Source organism: Dermochelys coriacea, chromosome 6 (assembly GCF_009764565.3).
Source record: "Dermochelys coriacea isolate rDerCor1 chromosome 6, rDerCor1.pri.v4, whole genome shotgun sequence".
Taxonomy (NCBI): Eukaryota; Metazoa; Chordata; order Testudines; family Dermochelyidae; genus Dermochelys; species Dermochelys coriacea.
Window position 1 is genome coordinate 11728640 of NC_050073.1, and position 23528 is coordinate 11752167.

The 23528-nt window shown below is 49.0% G+C and overlaps 1 protein-coding gene across 15 annotated transcripts in view; it reads right to left on the reverse strand.

Moving 5' to 3' along the window:
* Positions 1-23083, reverse strand: part of RAB3IL1 (RAB3A interacting protein like 1) — a 74265-nt gene extending 51182 nt beyond the window's left edge. For 6 of the 15 annotated variants that reach the window (XR_005293701.2, XR_005293699.2, XR_005293698.2 and 3 more), the window contains exons 1-5: positions 17444-17693; positions 4062-4311; positions 3572-3667; positions 2450-2527; positions 1467-1682 (exon numbers count right to left, since the gene is read on the reverse strand). Coding sequence is in view for 10 of the 15 variants with exons in the window: in XM_038407164.2 (XP_038263092.1) it covers positions 1467-1682; positions 2450-2527; positions 3572-3667; positions 4062-4311; positions 17444-17454 (651 nt within the window). In the remaining 5 variants the exon portion in view is untranslated. Of the gene's footprint in view, positions 1-1466; positions 1683-2449; positions 2528-3571; positions 3668-4061; positions 4329-17443; positions 17695-22687 lie in introns of those variants that run through there. The other 9 variants (XR_006282368.1, XM_043517631.1, XR_006282369.1 and 6 more) reach the window with 8 other exon arrangements.
* Positions 23084-23528: the final 445 nt, after the last annotated feature.

Genomic DNA, 23528 nt, shown 5'->3' on the forward strand with positions numbered 1-23528 from the left:
GCCTGACTGGATACCTGAGTCATAGGCTATTGCTTCTGGTCCCTGATTGGATCTTGTTTAGCAGCTCACTGGAGTTTTGATTCATGCAGGGAGAGGAGCCTCTTTCCTTATTGCCACAAGAAGGATCCTTCTATTTGGCTACATACTTGGACTTCAAATTTCAACATATCTGGGTTCTTTCTTACCTGAGCAAGAGAAAGGTAGATGTAAACCAATGAAACAAGATTTCATGGCTATTTAACAGACCCTTCCTTTGATTCTCTCCTCACGTTCACGCACAGACTGTGTGTGTAATTCTAATCCCATACACAGTGATATTAGCAGCTGCTGAAGCGCAGATTGAATTCACCCATCCCTATTGTCATTCACTGTCAGACAAATGAGCCATCCGAGAGGTCAGCCCAGTCCTCTCTGGTCACCTCTTTCTTATCTGATTAGCTGTCTCACTTCCTGGCTGCGTTCTAAGTACAAGCCAGATGGGCCAAGTGCCTCCCTGCTCTTGAAATGCTTCCATGCTGCAGACACCAATGCTCCTGGTGGTGGAGGCAAGCACATGCAGCCCCCACTGCAACCATGTTTTTTCTTCCTGCTCAAATACCAAAACTTGCTTCCTCATCCCTCCAGCTTTCACACCCACAAGGAGTTTTCCAGATGGCCGTGCAAACACTCGTGCAAAGGTGCGTTCACACAACTAGTCACAACACTGTTTGCAGAAAGATAAATTCTGGCAGACCCATGTTGTACTCACATCAGCGTTTAGGGAGACCAAATGAAAGGGGCAACAAAACTCAGTGAAGGAAATTAATAGGATTTTAGTTGAAACAATAGCCACAAAAGCTGTTTGTATTTATTTGCCCGGCTCTATCCAGGACGAAGGCAATACCTGCTTTGCAAGTAGAGAAACTGAGACGTGGGGAGGAAAGGTGACTTGCCCAAGGTTGCATAGTGAGGCAGTGGCAGAGCCAAGGAACAGAAAGCAGAAATTCTGACTCCCAGTCCTGGGCTCTAACCACTAGTCCACACTAGACAGATGGGAAATCAAAGCAAACAGCATTAGCCAGAGCGGCCATTAGACTGCAGAGGCAGATCAGGAAAGCCAGTTCTCAGTAGGTGCTTACGGCCTGATGCCAGCACAGCTACGAGCCTTATCCATACAGCCAGAAAAGTCCTGCAAAGGCAAGCAGGTTGTTTCCAGAGGTTCTCTCTTGAACCCAGACTGGAGTGAATCCTGTAAGGGGAAGTCCCCAGTGTCTGGGATTTTGCCAAGAAACCCCCAGCTCCCAGCACAGCAAGACACCGAGGACTCCTAATCCACGAATGGCATTACTGCGAACATCGCTGAAACCGCGGAGCAGGGGAAAGGCTGTGGGCTCGGCAGACCTCAAGGGAAATCCCTGAGAAGATCCCTACACCAGCTCCCTCCCCAGCATGGCCAAGAGCAGATGTAGTGAATGGATTTCACCCACCTCTTTGCACTCGTTGCTGACCGACTCCAAGGGCAGGCTCTGGCTGGCAGCTGCGACTACTGCACTGCTGGTGCTCTTGTTCCGCCCATGCCCTTTCCTGAAGACAGCTTTGGAGGGGCTTTGGAGCTGGGGATGCAACTCCCGGTTTGGAGAGGAAGGTGTGGAAGTGATCACCAGAGTTTTCAAAGCAGTCACCTCGGCTTGCAGCATGTCGATCTGGGAGACAAGGAGAGTCAGCAACGCCACCACCACCTCCAACCAGCAGTCTCCCATGCACCGCACAGGGAATGCATGCTCAGGATCCAGGGGCATCCGCACCACCCTCTCAGCCTAGGAGACATCTCTTGATCCATCCACAGCATCCACCCAGCTCTTCCACCCCCTGCTCGTCCCAGAATCTCAAACCAGAAAGCAGGGTCTGTGCAGATCAGAAACAACTTGCAGAGCCTTCCCTGCCCCTCCCAATGCACATCCCCCCAGTGGCTCAGGCTCTGCAGGCAGGGCATATTTAAGTCTTGTAGTCAGAGACCCCTTCTCTGATGAGGCATCAGCAGCAGATGCAGCTCCATGCCCCCGTGGTACATCCTGATCAGAGAATCCTGTCCTTAACTCCTGACTCCCCAGACTCCCTTATCCATGATGCCTCTAAGCAGCAGCCTGTCCCCACATTTGCTAGGCAACAAACTGCAGCTAGGTGAAGCTGCTGGTCAGTTCTGTGCTTGTGGGAGCCCAGGTGAAATTCAGGGCCCTGTTTTTCACAGGAGAGTTAGATCGGCTGCTGGTTTCAATGGCATGTTTCCCCACATTCAGTAGCAGCTGTGCGGTGAGCTGAGAGACCTGCTGACTTTCTAGAGGCCAGTAGTCCAGGAGGTCCCACTGGGAGGAGACAGGATGGTATGTGACCCTCAACTACATTGCTATCCCCCTGCCCACAGGCAGCCCCGTGTCTGTACAGCAGGGGGATGGGATTGGAGAGTTCTCACCTTTCCTCGGGCCTCCCTCAGTTGCTTCTCTGATGCAGCCTGCTTAGTGTTTGCATCTCGTACCATCTTGTGCGCTTCCTATAGCGGAGAGAGAACGTGTTACCTCCTGCTCATCGCAGCCAGAGTCCCAGCTACACACAGCCCCTGCGATGAGCAAACCCACAAAGCCAAGCAACACATTCTACCCTGCACCCTGGCATTTTACACGCAGCTCAGCAGTTCTCTTGGGGGACAGGGTACTCAAGGGTCCCCCTAGTGAGTGTGGCAGCCTTCCCAAGGACAGTGGGGAGCTCAGAGCACAGTGTCCCCGGCACAGGCCTGTCTCCAACTGGCACAATAAAGCCCTAACCTTCCTCTGTCCAGTGCTAGGCATTTGAGTGTCCTGGGCTGCTGGAAGACAGGATTTTACTGGCCTGTGAGCTCATCATGAGCCATGGCACAAGAACATGGGTCCTTTCACTATTCACCCTCTCCAGCAGAATGCAGTAAAGCAGCTCCCAGGGGTGCAGTACATTGAGGGCATTGTGGTGCCTCTCTCCAGGCAAGGACTGGGTGCTGGCATCTGGGAGAGGGTTGGGGAGCAGCAGGCAGCCTGTAGAATGGGCCCCATGAGAACAGCTGCAGCAAGCCCGGGGCACAGCTAGGGCACCAGCGAAAGGACTAAGCTGCCTAGCTTCAGCAGCAGCAGCAGCAACAGTCGAATAAACCAGCCACTTTGGGGGGAGCAGGACACCAACACCCAGACTCTCCTAGACTGGATCCTGCCTCAGATACCGCTGGCTGAAAACCGAAGTGTAACGAATACACGTGCTGCTTCATTTTATGTTTCCTGCCAGAGCAGCTGGGGTGCCTGCCGGTGGAGTGGGGGAAGGGAGAACGCCTGTTCCCCATACCAGTGCCCTGCATGCTGCCCCTCCCCATTAACACATCTGCCAGCTTGCACCATGCTCTGCCATCCTGCATATGCAATCGGCCAGCTCTACTGTTCAGACTGGGAAGGGCTAGCCATGGATGCCCGAAACCCCGAGGCATGGGCAAAGTGAGGAGAGAGCCTGTCCCAAGGGGGACAGTGGGTGACCTTCGTTTAGGGAGTAACTGAGGAAGGGGGGAGGGAAATGGTACCTCGAACAGACTGGCTGTCAGCTCTTCCAGCTCCTGCTCCAGCTGCTCTCTGACCTTTGACAGCCTCTCACATTCCTCATCCTTCAGCTTCAGCTCCTGCAGAAGGGACACCCGGGGACTTTGACATGCTGGACAGAAGCACATGCCAGACCCCAGTACGCTCTGCAGACAGCACCATGCTCTTCCACCTGCCTCATTCTCTCCCGCTGCATCCTGCTGCCCCCTCCCGCTCTGCACTCACTGACGTTACCCCTACCCCTACCCCACATCTGTGCAAATTCCAGCCCCACCTTCCCCACTCACTCCCAACCACTCCAGATGCTCACTCTGGGCTCATTGTTAGTACCCTAACAGGGTATGCTCCCACCTTCCAGCCCATGGCAACTCCTGCTCCGTCTACCCTTTTCACCCTTCAATTGCCGGTTTGTGCCCCCGCCCCATGGTGTGCTTGTCCCCTCCCCCATATACACACCCGCGCCCAAGCCTTTACCTTCTGGGCTCTGTGGAGCTCCTCCTTCAGGAATTCGGATCCCTTCTCACGGATCTCCACCGAGGAGCTGCGCAGGCGGGAGACATTGAGCTGCACTGTAGATTGGTCGTCATCTCCCCCATCTGCCTCCCTGCAGCGAGGTTCCAACTGTGGCAGCTCCTTCCCACCGCTGGATGATGTCAGCGGCTTCCACTGTCCCACTGCTGGTTGCTTCTGGAGCTGCTGGCTGCCTTCCTTGAACGGGGCCTGGCTGGGGAACACAAGCATGTGAAACATGAGCCAAGGGTCAGAGATCCAGGGTGTGGACAGCGCCAGGATCCAAGCACCTTATTGGCCCCACCCAGATATCGTCATTTAAGGGGTTCTCCATAGAAAGCTCTCCCCGCAGTAGAAATGAGCCTTCAGCTAATGGCCAGCACTGAGAGGGATCGCGATACCCAGGGAATGATAATGCTGCAGGAATTGTGTATAGGTCTCAGGAGAGTGGAAGGGTGAGGGGGCCACATGGGGCTGATGTGCCACTTGAGACCAGAACACAGAGCAGGCTAATCCGCAGCTCAGGTTATAAGGTCACTGCAGAGTTGAGGGGTCTCCAACAGCATTTGCAGGCCGGCTGGATCGTGTCATGCTGGTGTCTCGCCCCACTGCATGCACGGCTCTTCCCCTGGCTTGGTGACTCACAAAGGAGACCCACAGTGCTAGGCAGGCCAGGGCAGCACACTTATCTGGCCTGCTGCCCTACAGGAACAGGACAACCATGCAAGATGTTAATTGCAGACAGGTCAAGGGCTGAGAGAGCGTTAACAGCAGGGGTCAGCCTCATCCCAAAGCAGCCACGGGACTGCTGCGGCTCCATGCTTAAGGGACCTGTAGCTCAGGGGCTAATCCACCACTCCAGAAACTGAATCCACCTCTTTAGAGGTAAGATCAGGAAGGGGAGGCAACTCACAGGCTTCATCTCTCACCATCCCAATTCCAGGTGCCCTGACATTTGGGGAAGAAGCACAGACTCCCACAGTGCCAGAGTCTCTCTAAAGAGTGGAGGGGGACGACGCAAGGGGCATCAGGCAGGATTAGCTCAGAGGAGCTGCTTTTGCGCTGTGGGTGGCAGCGTTGAGTTCGCTCTCCCTGGATGGAGGGCCTTCTAGGAAGGGAAAACCCTAAACAAGCCACTTCCTCCCATTCAGCTCTTCGAACAAGGACCAGGACAGAATTACCAAGGCACACACTGGGTCCAGGAGCCCATTATAAGGACCAGGTTATTGTCAATGGGAGATTAGGGTTAATGCAAGGGAAGGGATGGCAGAGAGGCCACCCCCACCCCCTGTATCTGTGCTGTCACACTGCCCTCAGCTGGCACCCAGCCAGGAAGAACTGAACAGCCCAGGGAGAGATCACAGTTCCTTGGGAGGAATAAAAGCAGAGGTGTCATTTAGAGGGGGGGCTCCTTCCCCCACCCCAAGTTTCATACAGGATATGAGCTCCCAGGCAGAGCTCTTAAGGGCAGCACAGCCTGAGTGTGAAATGTGAGTTCTACAGAGGAGACCTGCTGCTCCAACCTTGTGGCCCTGGGGCAGGCAGTCAGTATTTTGTTTACAAACAGAGGCAAGGTGATTAAGGTAAGAAAGGGCTGGTAATTAAATTAAGGATCTGGAAGTCATTAGATGGGCCTGTAAAACAGGAAGGGCGTTGGCGGGTGTTGCAGGGGATGCAGAAGAAATACAACCAAGTCTTCTGAGCCAAGGTTACATTCAGAAAAATTTCATTCATGTGCCAGCAATGCCCCTCTGCCATGTACATTGGCCAAACTGGACAGTCTCTACGTAAAAGAAAGAATGGACACAAATCAGACGTCAAGAATTTTAACATTCAAAAACCAGTTGGAGAACACTTCAATCTCTCTGGTCACTCGATCACAGACCTAAGAGTGGCTATACTTCAACAAAAAAGCTTCAAAAACAGACTCCAACGAGAGACTGCTGAATTGGAATTAATTTGCAAACTGGATACAATTAACTTAGGCTTGAATAGAGACTGGGAATGGATGAGTCATTACACAAAGTAAAACTATTTCCCCATGGTATTTCTCCCTCCCACCTCACCCCCCACTGTTCCTCTGATATTCTTAAAAAGAAAAGGAGTACTTGTGGCACCTTAGAGACTAACAAATTTATTAGAGCATAAGCTTTCGTGAGCTACAGCTCACTTCATCGGATGCATTTGGTGAAAAAAAAAAAAACCCCACCAAATGCATCCGATGAAGTGAGCTGTAGCTCACGAAAGCTTATGCTCTAATAAATTTGTTAGTCTCTAAGGTGCCACGAGTACTCCTTTTCTTTTTGCGAATACAGACTAACACGGCTGCTACTCTGAAATCTGATATTCTTGTTAACTGCTGGAATTAGCCTACCTTGCTTGTCACCATGAAAGGTTCCCCCCCCCCCCCCCCCCGCTGGCGATGGCTTATCTTAAGTGATCACTCTCCTTACAGTGTGTATGATAAACCCATTGTTTCATGTTCTCTGTGTGTGTGTGTGTGTGTATATATAAATCTCTCCTCTGTTTTTTCCACCAAATGCATCCGATGAAGTGAGCTGTAGCTCACGAAAGCTTATGCTCTAATAAATTTGTTAGTCTCTAAGGTGCCACAAGTACTCCTTTTCTTTATTCAGAAAAATGGGAGACTTGGGGGGCGTACGTGAAAAGAAGGGGCCAAAACCCAGGGAAGGGATAGACGTGGTATAGAGAAGTTCCCACTCTACCTGTGGTACTTATGTGGCCCCATTACCATAGTATCTGAGCGCCTCACGTCTAACCTATTTCTCTTCACATCCCCTCAGTGAGGTAGAGCCATGTTGTTATCCCCATTGTACAGATGGGGCACTGAGGCACAGAGAAACTAGAGGCTAGATTTCAAAGGTATTTAGGCACCTAGTGGGATTTTCAAAAGCGCCTAGAAGGTTAAGTGCTTTTTAAACCCCATTAAATGCCTAGCTGCATCTCTGGATGCCTAAAAACCTTTGAAACTCTGTCCCTAAGGCATACAGGAGGTCCATGAGGGAAGCAGAACCCAGGTTTCTCAGGGCTAGCTCCTTATCCACTGGACCAGCCTCTCTCTCTGCTATATGCTGCAAAAAAAGGAGGACTCTGATAGATGGAAGCAAAAATCAAGAAGGCCAGTTCTCAGAGTCTTCAGCAAACAGTCCGAGGCAATTGGGAAGGATAGCATGGTTGACAGCACGAAAAGCAGCACAGAGGGCAGGAAGGATGAAGAAAGAAAGAGGGAAAATAAGAGTCAGATGAGAGGAGATAACTTAAGCCCCAAGGAGCGGCAGGTTCTGCCCCAGGCTAGGTTGTAGAGCAATGGCTGCTGCGCAATTTTACATTTTAACTGAAAATCATTTTATCATTTTTTATTCTGAGTTTGAGAAAAGGAAGGAATGAGAAACTGCCGTATGCATATCAGATGTGTTTATGCCTCAAATTCTTAGGGGTTCAGCTATACCCAGGCCAATTCCAGAACAAAGAAAAGAAATTGCATCCAAAGAATCCATAAAGTCAACGATTATTGTCATGATTTGCATTATTCACTGGGCACCATCTGTGTGCTCAGCAGAATATGCCAGGAAATGTAGTCCCTGAGCCAATGTGTATAAAATGTGTAGCCCTGGATAAGATGGCTCAGATATTTAAGTATGAAGTGTATAGTTATTGAGCACATTTTAATATCTATGAGTGAAGATGCTGACAGGAACAGAAGTTTTACTTGATTAAGGACTAGAAGATTTGACCCTCCAACTTCCTTTCAAGAGGAAGGGCTGCCCAGAACTCCTCTGCCTGTTTATTTTTCTTTCCTGCCTGCAGTAGCCCTGATAGACCTCAGAAGTCTCAAATTTTTTCTCAACTTTAAAATGTGGCATTTTCTTGGTGTTTGGTTTTAAATATTCTCCTGTGAAAACTGCAACTCAATCACTATAGTATTGTGCTTAAGAGCCTTCTGGAAAGTAACTAGCCTTGAAACTGAAATCACAGTGTTGTCAACTCTCATGATTTTGTCATGAGTCTCATGAGAATTATTGTTTTCCTTAAAGCCCCAAATTCTGGAATCAAGTGGATATGTGATGATTTCAGCCTTCATTCTTTTAAAAAAAAAAAAAAAAAAAAAAAGTTTCTAGCCCTTGTGGCTGTGGAGAAAGCTTAAAAATGTGACCCCAGTGCACCCTAAAGGCTTGAAAAGCAGAAGGCAAATAAAAAGAACACCAAATCTATTATTTTTCCATAATCTCATGAGTTTAAAGCCAATCTTGTGATTTTTGGTGAGCCTAATTCATGATTTTTGAATGTATGTGGTTGGCAATACTGTGAAAGTGACTTGAAAGTGTCAGTTTCATTCCTGTTTAAAGTCAGGTCTTAGAGTAGCAGCCGTGTTAGTCTGTATTTGCAAAAAGAAAAGGAGTACTTGTGGCGCCTTCGAGACTAACAAATTTATTTGAGCATAAGCTTTCATGAGCTACAGCTCACTTCATCGGATGCATTCGGTGGAAAATACAGTAGGGAGATTTCATGTTCTCCATGTGTGTATATAAATCTCCCCACTGTATTTTCCACCGAATGCATCCGATGAAGTGAGCTGTAGCTCACAAAAGCTTATGCTCAAATAAATTTGTTAGTCTCTAAGGTGCCACAAGGACTCCTTTTCTTTTTAGTTTCTAGTCTATTACCTGTAATGGGGAAACACCCCTAGAGTCCCAGGCAGGTGCAGTATAAACTCATGGGGCCTTGCCCTAATAGGGTTTTCCAAATGTTAAATGATCTATTCCAAGCTTGGCGAACTGCAAAAAAGTGATAGAAAGTCATCTAGACTTTTCTGTCAATAGTTAGTAACAAAGTAAGAATATACATTAAATTTTTAAACCTAACCAGTGTCCCTTAAGTGACTTGGCACAAGATGTCAGAACATGTTAGTATGAGAGCCAAGTGGGTCTAATATTTATTTCATTTTCTTTCTTTATATAGGAATTAGATACCATGCTCCTGTAAGATATTTCTAAGTTATTATATGCAAAACAACTAGAGAGTCTTCAGGGCCTAAGTAGTCCCTGGAATCACACTTAAAGTTGCCCAGCGCCAACCAAAATCTGAAATGACACTCGTGAATAAAAGCCTGCGTTATTCAAAGCAAGGGAATTTTCCAAACCCAGACTCAGCCCAGCTGAGCTCTTGGGGAAACAGATATTGGAAAGAGAAGCTGTGTGTATTAGCAAGTCATGAACCACCAGGGCCCGAGGGTGAGATACACTGAGGCAAAGTTCCCAACTAAGACACAATGCAGGTTGCTTTAAAATGACATGAGCAATGCGTCCTTACAAGGGGAAAGATGGTCCTGTGGTTGGAGACTGGGCTGGGAGTCCGAGGATCTAATCCCAGCCCCATCCCTGATTTACTGAGTGGCTTTGGGCAAGTCACTTCACCCCTTCGTGCCTCAGTTTCCCTATCTTTAAAATGCAGGTAATTTACACCTCTAGCTGACATGGGTGTTGCAAAGACAATTAACTCATTCATGTCTGTACAGCACTTTGAGAACACTGACTATGTATAAGCACTAAGTTACAGTCCCGGATACATTTTTATATGAAATAAGACCCCGCAAGACAGAGTTGTGGTCTCTTTTCAAAGCCTTGACCTCGATTTTTAAGGTCTCACCTGCAATATCCACATGTGGAGTGAACTGCACAGAGCTCCCATTACCTCACTTTGATGGACAAAGAACAAAGCTGACAACAACAGGACTCAGTCCTGTGACTCCAGGGAGCCCTGGTGTTTGTGAAATGGCCTCTGCCCCACCCCCAAACCCAGCACCATGATCCAGGATTTCTGATGGACGTAACTTAAGTGAGACACCAGCAGGTCTGTGTGGTATACAAGCAAATACACAGTGGGCCTAAAGTTAAGGGCATTGGCTCCCACCTGATCCAAAATTTCATTGTGGCAAGTGAACCCTCACCCCCTTTCACCGCAAACCCACATTTCACACACACACACACACACACACACAGCAACCACCCCCGACTGAGGAGGAGCAGGCTCTATTTTTAACCAAATATTTACCACCCTCAGTCCAGTGCATTCCCATTGAGCAGATATGGGATCCCTATTTTTCTTCTTTATTGGTTTCAGAGGCTGGTATGCACATCCACAGCAGAAACGGGGCCCGGATGCCAAGTTGAGCTCCTGCTGAAGAGACAACTTCAGGAGACTCCTCTCTGAGGCTCAGTGGCTTTTTGTCAGGAGCTTTGGGCTCCAGAGGCAATATCCTTGTTTAGCTTCTGAGCTGGCTGGGGAAGAGGGGCTCTGGCAGCAGGGGATGTGCAGAGTTGGGGATTCCCAAGGGACTTGGCTAGGGGTGACTCCAGTGTTGCCAGGGGAAGGTGAGGGAAATGCTCCAGCAGGGTCAGTACCCAGCTGTCGGGAGATGTCAGTGTGTGGCGAGAGCCCTTGGGGAGCTGGGGAAGGTGCACAGCTCTAAAGGGGAACCCATTAGGGATCTCCAACAGGGAAAGCTGCAACCCACCACTGCTGTCGGACAATATGGCCACAGATACAATATGCCATCAGAGATCAAGATGCCTTCCAGGGGCACTGACGCAGCCAACCCCGGTGTCAATCAATAATCATCAGTAGCCCCTTGTGGAGGCTTTGTCCTCCTCAGGGCTGGACATGGGTAATATCAGCCTCACATTTGATCGGTGCTCTGCTGTGCCAGTCCACGGCCGTTCATCATGGAAGGGGGCAACAGAGGTGAGGGTAATGGGGAGGTGGAGTAGCCTAGGGGGTGGATTTGGAGCAGGATCCAAATGCAAGAGCCAAAAGGAAAGTAAAGAGGCAAAGCAAAATCAGGAGAGAGAATAAAGAGAAGACAGAAAAGGAGAAAGGCAGTGAGAAGTGAAAAGGTCAGATGAGATGAGGCCCAACATATCACAATTGCTCTAGGATAGAAGACAGCAAAGGACAAGCAGCAGCCAATGCAATTCAGAGACCCTGGTTAAAAGAGGAGAGGCGTGGTGCAGGGAAACAGGGCGTAGAGAGTGGGAGGAAAAGATAAGAGCAGCAACTAATCCAAAAGCACAGGAAACGAGTGCTGCTGGCGGTTAAAGGTGTATTGCACAGGACCTGCGCCATTGACTTCTAAAGGAGCAGGATTGAACCCACAGAAGCTTCTTTACTGGGGAGAAAGGAAAGGGCATTAATAAATGAGGAGGAGGCTAAAATGAATGATTAAAACCAAAAGGCTGAGAAGCCAAATTCCTCTTTAAAAGTTTGCATTAAGGAAGAAAGCCAGGAGAAAGAGATTAGGCTGTAATGAAGATCATATGGTGATTATTGTTTATATAGCACTATGGGCCTGATCCAAACCTTCCTAAAGAGCACAGAAAGACTCTCAGTGACTTCAGTAGGCATTGGATCCAGGCCCAAGTGAGCTATATTCTTCACATGCAGGTTTGAAGACAAGATCTCAGTTCTCAATTGTTGGTAAGAAGCAGATAAATAATTGGGAAGTGGGGGCAGAGGGTGATAGAGAAGAGGGGCAGAATGTATCAGGACAGTTTGTATGGATGACATGAATTCCAGGGAGCTAACAGAACTAGATAACAACTGGAAATTATATTTGAGAAATCATGGGAGAACTGGGAGAGATACCATAGAATTGGATGGGGAAGCAAATGTGGTACCAATCTTCTAAAAAGTAAAAAAGTATGATCCTGGTAATTGCTATCTGATAAATCCAGCCCATGCACCATATAAAATAACACAAAAAATACGCAGAGAAAGAAGTCTTTACGCATCTATAGAATAATGGGAATAGGTTATTAAGAACAAATCATTCCAAGCAAACTGGATGGCACTTTTGATTGAATTACAAAACCAGGAGGAAGGCAGAATGCATAGCTGGGCTTTAGTAAAGCATTTGATGAGAATGTCACACAAAACGTTACAAGGCAGATCTCATTCCAGTTGGCTTGAACAGCAGAGTGCTGTCACATGGGTTGAATGAAAAGTGGCTGAAGGACCATAAACAAGGTGTAGTGAATGATAAATGGCAGCTTGGCAAGAGGGATTGGTGTCCAGAGGAACATTACAGAGATCGGCATGTTAGGCACGATTTACCGAACAACCTCATTAGCACTTTGGAAGGGGAGGGAAGCCGCTCACTAATTTAACGTTCAGATTATACTAAATTGGGAAGTGCTGAAAACAGCAGCAAGTGAAGAAGTGTGTGGGGAAAGAATGGGCAAGAAATTAAATGAGCTTCTGCCAGAAAAAATGAAAGTTAATACTACAGAGCAAAAGTAATCCATACAGAGATACTCAACGGGTCGTAGGCACTAGGGGAAGCAGCAACACACCTTGGGGCCCTGCTTCAAAACCCACTGAAGTCAACAAGACTCTTTCCATTGCAAACCCATAGCAAACTCCAACCTAGAGAGAAGCGCACGATGCGATGTAAGCAAAAATAGGCCACTATAGTCTGGGAGTGCAGACATAGAAATATTACATGACCAACCAGCAAGGTGACAGTTCTCCCTACATTGCGCTGGCAAGACCACACCAAGTCTATATTATATTCAGCTCTGGGCTGCTCAAATCCCATGTTGGCAAATCAGAGAGTATTCAGAAGAGAAATAATTAATGGTTTGGCTGCATTAATGTACAAGAGAAGATTAGCAAACATAAATATGTATAATTTGCCTAAATAATGACAAGGAAAATGGGATTAAGAGTCTTTGAAGGGTATAAACACCAAGGAAGGAGAAGAATTAGTCAGGGTGATCTAACGGTATGACTAGGAGGAAAGGGATGAAGCTAATCAAAGAAACATTTAAACTGTATGAGACAAACCCACTCCAGCATACCGCTGTAGAATCAATGGATCTGCATCAAGGATAATATGGCACAAAGCAGGAAAGGGAGAGAGGGAGGTCTATTCGGTTATTAACACCTCTGGTAAATGATGGGATGGAATTCAAAAATTTTAAATTAGATTGGATAGAGTCCCGAAAAATATATTGCCGGAACAATCCTTCACCAGCCAGGAAATGGACTAGAGGAGACCTAATAGGTCTTTTCATGTAAGCCTTCTCCTTTGTTTCTCCTCTTTCATAGGATGGAGGAAAAGCTAATTCAGACACAAATCAGGCTAGGGAAGAATTTCAGGGGAAGCAAAGAAGAAGCAAGTAACAACGGTGGACCTAACGGTGATTCATAGAATCATAGAATCATAGAATATCAGGGTTGGAAGGGACCCCAGAAGGTCATCTAGTCCAACCCCCTGCTCAAAGCAGGACCAAGTCCCAGTTAAATCATCCCAGCTAGGGCTTTGTCAAGCCTGACCTTAAAAACCTCTAAGGAAGGAGATTCTACCACCTCCCTAGGTAACGCATTCCAGTGTTTCACCACCCTCTTAGTAAAAAAGTTTTTCCTAATATCCAATCTAAACCTCCCCCATTGCAACTTGAGACCATTACTCCTCGTTCTGTCATCTGCTACCCCTCAGGGATTAAGATTCACTTAATGTGTTCCCAGTGACAGCTATATGAGGGACACCTTAGCTTAGAGGTGAGCAGTCAACATGGCTATTTTTTTTAGTAACCTATTAGACAACAGCTGCATCCAGATACACTGCAGCTAATGGTACAAGAAGGGTTGTCTGGCATTGTTCTATGTCTGGATACCACACTTGTAGAATCATGTTAGGGAACTAAGTTCCAGCCCAGGTCACAGCAAGCCCTGTGGTGCCATGTTTCACCAGGGGTCTCAGAGTTCCTTACCAACTTTAACTAAATAACTCTCACACCATCCCTGAGGGGTAGCTATTATAGCCCCCATGCTACAGACAGAGAGACAGGCACAGAGAGGGTAACTGGCTTCCTCCAAGTCACACAGTGACTCAGTGGCAAAGCGAGGACTAGGACACAAGGCACCTGAGTACAGAGTCTATTTGCTAACTACCAGGCTGTTGCTGCATTAACAACCACATCTAGCAGCCATGTCATGCTTTGTCTCAGAGGGTATCACAGGAGGGTAAGAACCCAGGTCTCGTGATTCCCGGTCTTGAGCTCTGACTGCTAAGCCACGCTGTCTCCCTTGCACTTTATACCTACACACAACTCCCAAGCAACAATTCCAGTGATGCAATGCCAGGGTGCAGAGCTCTAGGCTCTAGCTTTCAGCCCCAGGCCTGCTAGTCTGGATAGCACAGAGCTGACTATCCAGGAATAGGGGGCAGTCTTTGTGACCAGTCAGCACCCCAGCTCCCCTACAAGCAATTTGGACAGGTGTTAAACAAAGGAAACATGAGTCTCTCCTCTGAGTGCAGGTGCCACATCGCCCATGGGCCAACGATGAGAAGGGACTGGGAGAACCCCTCCCTACCTAGCCTGCAAAGCAGGGAATGAACAAATCAGCATCATGATGGGACATTTTTAGTCCTGCCTACACTAACTACATTGCTGAGGAACCCTGCAATTCCCTAACTCAATTTGACCCTAGCTCCACTGCAAGAAGGATCAGTACACTCCCCATATCGTGGGACAACCCTGCTGTAACTAGTCCCCCAGCACAGCCATTGCTACAGTGTAGACAGGATCGTGAAGTACCCAGGTGACTAGGCAGTCAAGTCTTGATCTATATTGCCCTGATGGGGCTTTGAAACCAACATTTCACTGAGACCGAGAAGGTGATGGAGGTTCAGTCCTTTTGCTGTTGCTATTGCCAGTCTGGCTGGAGCCTGTGCTCTGCAGGATGGTGGGGGGTGTTTCGAAGGCTCTTCGCAATAGGAAATGCTAGAAACCTTTTTTTTTTGTTGGATTATATAGAAAAAAAAAAAAAAGAGAAAAATGTGCAGGATCCACACTTTTTCCAGCAGGCCTCACTCGTTTCCTGTGGAGCTGATCTGACAGTTATTTCCTGTACGAACTGCCTGCGCGTCTCTCTGGCTAAACTCTGCATTTGAGTTCACAAGGGGATCCTGGCTCTTCTAGTCTGATCTCCTGCCACAGAGCAGCCTGAAATCCACACATGCAGAGACAGCAGGAGGCAGGATTCACTGTGCGGTTCAAAAGTAGAGTGTTGTCCATACTGATTTAGCACTGTGCAGCCAACCAGTCTCCACGTACATCCTCGACACACACCTGCCTCGCTCAGGCACTCAGTAACACATCTCTGAAAGGTGTATGCCCTGCCGCAACAATAGATGCTATAGTGTAGCATGCAGTTCATCTTTCTCATATTTGCTTTATAGGCAGCAAAGAGCTGGGAAGCAGGCTGGGGTGTTCTGTTTACGCTGATAGTTAAGTAGCATCCAGTATTTCTATATGCAAGATGCTACACATAAATATACTCTATTGGCACTTTATTATGGTACATTGCCTTATTCAAAGTTTATATTCAAAGTTTATACACACTCTCCACATACACTTTAGAAGAGATCAGACCTTGAAAAATTTAACCCACGTGCTGACAGTTATTAGAAACTCAAAACCAGCGGTTAGATTGGAAACACTTGGGCAACCTGAACTAGAACTGTTCCTGCAAATGCCACTATTAGCGATGGTGCAGTTTTAGTTGCTTGGAAGCTGTAAATTCCCCCATATTTTACTCTTTCCGGGGCAAGCGTACTACACACACACACACGCCATAGTAACTTGCCCAGAGGCCATGAGACGAACAATGCAATGTCTGTAGATTGCACTTTAAAAAAACAAAAACAAAACCAGGGGCAGTTTTCATATTAGGAAACTATTTCCTCGTTAGGTGCCCAATCCTGCTCCCACTAGAGTCAGTGGAAATGCTGATAGTGACTTCAGCAGGATTCAGAATCGGACCCAAAATTCCAGTGATGACTCTTCTCCCCACCATCTCATCTCCTTTTCTCATCGCCATTAACTCTCTCTGAACCATTCAGCGTTAACCCTGTCTCTTTGCCCTTTAGCGCTCTCTCTCCCCCACATTTCTCTTTATTCCTGTGGCCCATCAGTTTCTCATCTCTCTTCTCCCTCACGTTCTTCTGTTCACACTGGTAGCTTTCCCCTGCTTTGTGTATTTTGCCTTGCCCCTTTTCCCAGCAGACACATCACTGTGCAGCTAAAGAGCAGTTTCTGAGGGAGAAAATAATCTCTAGCAAATAAACACGGTTTCCACATGGAAGAAAAAGAAACTACAGAGGGCATATCTCTCTCCATTCTGCCTGCACAACTCATTTTGACACGCTGGCTGCTCCTTGGGGTTGGGGGCACAGTCGAAGGTAGCAGTGACCTCAGGAGAATGCAGCCTCCTGGATTTGAGGTTCTAGAAACTTTATGAACACTGAAGAAACTAAGGTCAGGTCACCCCCTGCTCCCTCCTCTGCTGTTCTAACATGCTTCCTACTTTGGGTCTGAGCAGATGTAAACCTTTACAGACTCCAAGGGAAACAGACCCCCTTCCCACACAATCAAAGGTCTCTCTCTGCCATCCATCCATCTCTCTGCACACGCACACAGACAGGGGATGGGACAGATAACACAGGAAAGTGGGTCCCAGGGACAAGAAGTTGGGGGGAGTAAGAAGCCTCCTTCCTTCCTTCCCAAAAAGCAGGCTGTCCCCAGAAGGGATCGCACAACCCCATAGCGCTCCCACTCAAGCACTAACGGAGCCATAACCAGCTGCTCCAGAACAGACCCTGAGCATTCATTCAGCACCAACATCCAAACTCTGAGCCAAAGGACCAGCACTAGTGATGCAGAGCCAAGCACCCAATAACCCCATCAGGGTGTTTCTCCCCCAGCACCTGCCCAGGGCTATTCGCTCCTTCCTCAGAGACTTTCTGCTCCTCCTTTTCAGACCTTTTGCAAGTTTCACTCCTTCCCACCCGGCTAGGAAGGAAAGGTGACCGCTGAGCCACCCCCAGCCTGAGGCCCCCAGGGCAGAGCACCCTTTGGAGCAGGGCTGGGGCGCTGCAACAATTTGTACAGCGGGGGTGCTGAGAGCCATTGAACCAAACTGTAAACCCTGCATGTGATGGAAACCACTTCCAGCCAGGGGGTGCAGCAGCACCTCCAGATCCAGCACGTATGAGCAGGGACCAGGAGCACCCAGGGGTGCACGCCTCAGAGAAAGCCACTGGAGGAGGGGGAGCAGGAGGCCACCACAGGCTCAGGGAGAGGCATCCCCGGTGCGGGTCCCATTGCGGCTACAGGGGACAAGCCGCACCCCGGACGCCCTCGGAGAGGGGGGCCCCGCGCCCCAGTGCGGGCTCCGTTCCCCCGCTCCCCTCCCGAGAAAGAGGGGACCAGGGCGCAGGAAAGTTTTTTAGGCGGGGAGGAGGAAGCCGGCTCCAGACCTACCCGCTCCACATGCTGATGCTGGCTCCGGCTCCGGCTCCGGCTCCGGCCCTTGCCCTTGCCCCTGCCCCTGCCCCTGCCCCTGCCCCTGCCCCGCGCCCCCTCACGCCGGGCGCGCTGCTGCAGCCATCCCTGCGCCGGGCTGGGGGCCAGCGGCGACTGCCCGGCCCCGCGCTGCAGCCGGGCGCTGCGGCAATCCCGGGAACCCCAGCCCGCCGCGCGCCGACTCTCCAGCCTGGCTCCGCCGCCCAGGGGTGGCGGGGAGGGGATTGGAGGTCACATGACCTCTGGGCGGCTCCAATTGCAGCATGCACGTCCCCCTCCCCGAGCCTCATGTGACTGATAATTCAGTACCGAGCCCGGAGCTCTCCCCCAGGCTCGCCTGTCATCCACGCGCCGGCCGTCCTGCCCCTCCCCTGCACAGACACTGACGGTGTATTCAGCGCAGCCTCCCCCCCCGCACACACGCTGCATCGCAGGGACCCCCGGTCTCAAAAATCACTGCAACAGTCGAGCCTGGAGACTGAGATCTGCCCGTGGAAGATGGAGGAGAAAGATCCCTGCGCCCCAGTTGAATGGGCTGACTTCAAAATTCAGCAGGAAGGGTCTCTGCGCTGTCAGCGTCTGTGCTGGGTGCAAGGAAGGGAGAGCAGATTGTTTCCTCGGGCTCCCTGGAGAGAAGGATGCTAATGAGGAAGGTCAATGGGGAGGCCTGGCTGACAGCATCCTGGGCATTTTGAGTTCATCCAGAGGTGCTGGTGCTGGGGGTGCTGCCGCACCCTTTGACTTGAAGAGGTTTCCGTCCTTCACAGGGTTTACAGTTTGGTTCAATGGCTCTCAGCACCCCCACTATACAAATTGCTCCAGCACCCCTGACTTCATCTGTGTGCTCTGGGGTAAACCATGAGACTGAATAATGCTGATGCTTTGTTCGGGCAAATGCAAATGGCAGGCATTAAAGCAGAATTGTGTGGGTCTTTCCCCCCTACCCCAGTTTAGGACTCAGTGCTGTGGCTAATCTGTGCATGACACCTCCATTCACCTCCGTGTATTATGCAAGGAAAGCATCTGCAGAGTCAGGCCCATAACTGCAGGATGATAATTACATTATAGAGTTCCTGTATTTCTTAATATCTCAGGTTTCTCTACTCCCATTGTAAGGGCTGAATTGGACAGTTTAGTAGCCCAAGAATCTAGTCTACACAATCTACACTTTCCAGACCTAGAGATATGACCCCCAAAGGGTCAGTCCAGCTCCTCCTCCCTGAGCTGAATTCCATGGAGTTTAGTGTCTTTAAGAGGAAACTTTAAAAACCAAGAGCTTGTCTGCGTTGGATGGACAGTCAAAGCCCTGTGGTGTAACTGATTCCCCTTACAGGCCAACAGCAGACTTTGTACTTAGGGTCCTTCAGCACTAAAAGCATGAGCGAATGCTTGAGCAAAAGGACTATTAGCCAGGCGGGCAGGCAGTCTCTCTGTCTGGCTGTGGTGCTTATATGACCCCCAACACCGTAGCAAAGGAGCACCTCACCATCTTTAATATATTTATCCTCACAAAACCACTGTGAGCTAGTGTAGCGTTGTTATCACCATCGTACAGATGGGGAACTGAAGTACAGAGGCTATGTCTACATGGCAAAACAAAATAGCAATCAAGACTCTCAGACTTGGGCTCACACTACAGAGCTAAAAATAGCTGTGTAGCCATTCCAGCTTGGAAACCCACCCCTCCTCACCTGGGCCTCAGAGTCCAGGCCCAAGCGTCTACACCAGGGGTTCTCAAACTGGGGGTTGGGACCCCTCAGGGGGTCACGAGGTTATTACATGAGGGGTCGTGAGCTGTCAGCCACCACCCCAAACCCCGCTTTGCCGCCAGCATTTATAATAAAAAGAAAAGGAGTACTTGTGGCACCTTAGAGACTAACAAATTTATTTGAGCATAAGCTTTCGTGAGCTACAGCTCACTTCATCGGATGAGCTGTAGCTCACGAAAGCTTATGCTCAAATAAATTTGTTAGTCTCTAAGGTGCCACAAGTACTCCTTTTCTTTTTGCCAATACAGACCAACACAGCTGCTACTCTGAAACCAGCATTTATAATGGTATTAAATATGTGAAAAAGTGTTTTTAATTTATAAAGGGGGTTGCACACAGAGGCTTGCTATGTGAAAGGCGTCACAAGTACAAAAGTTTGAGAACCACTGGTCTACATGGCTGTTTTTAGTACCCTCGCGCAAGCTTTGTGAGTTCAAGTCTGCAGACCCAGGCTCTGAGACTCACTGCCAGAGGTGGGGGTTTTTTGAGGGGGGAGGGTTGTGCCACATACAGATTCCCAGAAAGACTATGTGACTTGCCCAAGCTCATACAGGATGCCTGTGGCACAGGAGGAATTGATTCCAGCTCTCCCACAGCCCAGGATAATACTCTAACCATTAGGCCATCCTTCCTCCCAGTGGCTGGTGATGATGTTCTGTAGATCACTCAGGGAGGGAGGTGTAACACACAGATCAGTAGGTGATATTGACACTGTTGTAAGCAGGAGGTAGTTGATTCATGTCCTTGATCAAATTTCCCACTATTGTTGCATTGGATGCTACCCTCCCATCCCAGTGGGGACTGAAACATTTCTGCTTGCCTGAAGGCCTGTTCCTGCAGTCCTCACTTAGGCAGAATTACCATGCACCCTATGACATGGCAAGGTGAAGAGGGAATCAGGGTTTATGTTCATGCCACTATAAATGGGTAGGCTCATACAAGCCTGTGAAAACAGTATTTGTATTTAAAGTCTGGAAGATTATTTAAATTTTGTTTAAATTAAGTTGTTGCCTAGGTACTACAAGCAACATCACTGTATATATACACATTATAAAGTGTACTACAACCAACTTCAGGGCCCCATTGTGCTACGCACTGTACAAACACTTAGCAAAAGGCAAGCCCTGCTACAAAAAGCTTGCAATTTGAATAGACAAGACTCACAGGCAGAGCTATCATCCTCATTTTACAGATGGAAAACTGAGTCAGAGAGAGATTAAGTGTTTTGCCTGAGGTCACACAGAGTCTGTGGCAGAGCCTGGCACTTAATCCAGATCTCCTGAATCCCAGTATAGTGCATTAACCACAACTCCATCATCACTCAAACACCCAAGATAGGTTAGTTAGCGCTGTAGAAACAGATCTGTTCTAAGCTGGAGAAGAGGGCATTGATTGCCCAGTGGAAGGAGTGCAATGTTGTCAACTCTTGCAATTTTATCATGAGTCTTGCAATATTTGGTGTTTTTCCTAAAGCTCCAGCTGCTGGAATCAAGAGATTTTCATGAGACTCTTGGCTCTCATTTAAAATAATGAGTAAATTCCTAGCCCTGATACAAAAAAAAATCTTGAAAAGGAAAAGTGAGTGCACCCTAAAGGCTCAGAAGACAAGTGGACCCCCCCTCCCCACACACACGTTTATTATTGTTTTTTTAAAAGAGTGTTTTTAAAGCAATCTCCTGATTTTTGGGGTCCTGGCTTGTGATGTCTGAATGTTTGGGGTTGCCATTACTAGGACTAATGAAAGAACAGTGCCTTCTCCTATAGCCAAGATCTGCAGAAGTTCAGATGATTTCTGTTCTGCCATGGAAACAGTTTTGCAAGAGTGGACCCCACTGCTGGTGAAGGGGCCTAGAGATTAAAATAGCATATAGCTGGGAATTTAAATTGGCACCAGCAAGTGCAACCTCTCCCCCCTCCCCTGCCACACGAACACATCACTCCAGCTGGTATACCCTCCACCGCCTGCTGAAACAGCTTTCTGATCACAGTGGGAAGTGTGGAATTTAAAGATGTCATAATGTACAGGGAATGGAAAAAAACAGCCAGAGACAGCTGGGTACCAGTATCAACTGATGGGTCAGAAACGCCAATAAAATTATGCCATGATTTTAAAACCTCTGTGCATTCTGGGGTTACTAAAACCTTTGCTGAGCTGAGTAAGAATTGTTATTGAGCACGGTGCCGGAAAGAGATGGAAAAGTGGTGCAGAAAATGGGATGCTTGTATTCGTATTGCAAGGACAGGTCTGCCTAGGAGAGGGAGAGTCCCAAATGCAGAACTACCTCATGAGAGCTCTAATGGAATGCACTGCTGTTGATGCACTTGGGCCTCTGATGGAGACTATGGCCCCAGTTATCAGCCAGTCTATCCTTGTGCTCAGTACATTAACAAGGAAGGTAGGGGGGAAAGTACCTTTGTGCTCCCTGTATTCCGGGGTACTGCGGGACCGGTGCAGCCCCTGGTGTCAATCAGAGCAGCCACAAGGCTGCTCTAATTTACGTTCTTTCTCCCATGGTCCCCTACAGGCCATAGGAAACAGAGAACAGCTAGACAGCGATGCGTTCAGACTACCCCTTCCCTTCCCAAGGGTAGTGCATTTTGGCCACTTCTTCCCTCCCACTGTTTTACCTGCTCTTAGTTCCTGTCCCATCTCACCCCGGCATGCCCTTGGGAACCCTCACAGTTCTGCACCAATAGAAGAGTCCCCTTACACAGGGAATATTCCCTAGGGGCTGTCTCCCCCAGCCTTTCCACCCACAAAGCAGCACACAGGGACCATAGGAGAATCAGCCCCACAGTCCAGCAGCTAATAGCTATGGTATTTGCTGAGGACTAATCTAGAATGTGGCCTGCAATTCACCAAATTAAAATAAAAGAAGAGTCTAACAGAAGTTCTAGAAAATTAGCTCAGTACTAGAGGTGGGTCTCCAGGGAGTTACACACGGATCAGGGGAGAAACTCTGGATCCAAAGGTGTGACAGGCAAGACAGTCAGATCAGCCCCGTAGAATATCACCAAAGGTAGCCCAGCATAGCCCATTCCTTTAGGAGGCCTCTAGACCAGCAAGGAAGAAGAGTATGAAGCATCCCCCAGCACTCCCCACATTTGGACACGAGCTGAAGACCTCCCCAAACTCTTGTATGGTGTAATAGAGGAGGGACAATGGGATCTGGATCAACTGGACTACGGGAAAATATTACTGGTGAAAACAGACAGACTATTAATGCATGGGCTATCCTTTGCTACCTCCCTCGTACTCTGCCCCATCCCCCATAGCCTATGCGCACCATCAGCTCCCCTGTCCTTTCAGCCCACCCTCAGGCAAGGCCAAAGCACCTAGTCACGGTCAGCTCCACCCCCTCCCTCAGACCTGCAGAGCCCCCTCAGAGTTGGCTCATTACCAGCCTCTTCTCCTCTCACTGTTGCTGCCTACCTCTCCACTGCCGTGGACTCCCATTGGCCCCATGGCTCACGCACGGAGCATTCGGATGTGAGGGCAGCAGCTCTCCAGGTCTCAGCAGCCCCAGCCCCTGTCTCACTCCTGGATGGGTAGCCGAAGGCAGATGGACTGTACACAGTGGTCCCTGCGTCCATTGCCAACTGCAGCTGGTGATGGCGTGAGGGGAGCGATCACGCGGCGAAGCCCCTCACAGGAGTCCATGTCATCCACATGGGAGGGGAGAGGATGTTGCTCAGTGGGCAGCCCTGGGCCGTTGCATGTTCAGGATCCATTCAGGCCAAGGTCTGTGAACAGACAGCAGGGCATCACTACGGGCATCATCAACAGTGGCCTGGAAGCCCCACAGCTCTGCCTGTCTTCCCCGCCTAGCAGCAACAGCGGGGGCCACTATGCTAACCTTTGCTACGTCCAAGAAGCAGCTGGGAGGAGGGGAAAGTATCTTCAGCTCAGCCAGGCAGCCCTTAAACTTACAACTCCATGTAATAATTAACTCCCAGAGGCTGGCTGTCAGAATGAAGGATCCTGGGACTTGGAAGGGAAAATGCTTCTAGCAAACTGGCAAAGACAAGAAGAAAGACACTTGAGGGTGGGGAAGGAGCATTAGAACAGAACGGGTTCAGAAACACCTTGCTGGGTGTTCTGCCTCCACACAGCCGCTGGTGCTGTCACGGTGTCCCCCAGCTTCCAAGGACGGTGTCCCCCAGCTTGTCCAGATAGAAGCAACAGACAATAGACAAACGCTGGAGCCCTAAGCACCCAAACAAGCTGGAGCGTGAGGGTGGGGGAACAGCGAGGAATGTACAGCAGAGAGCAA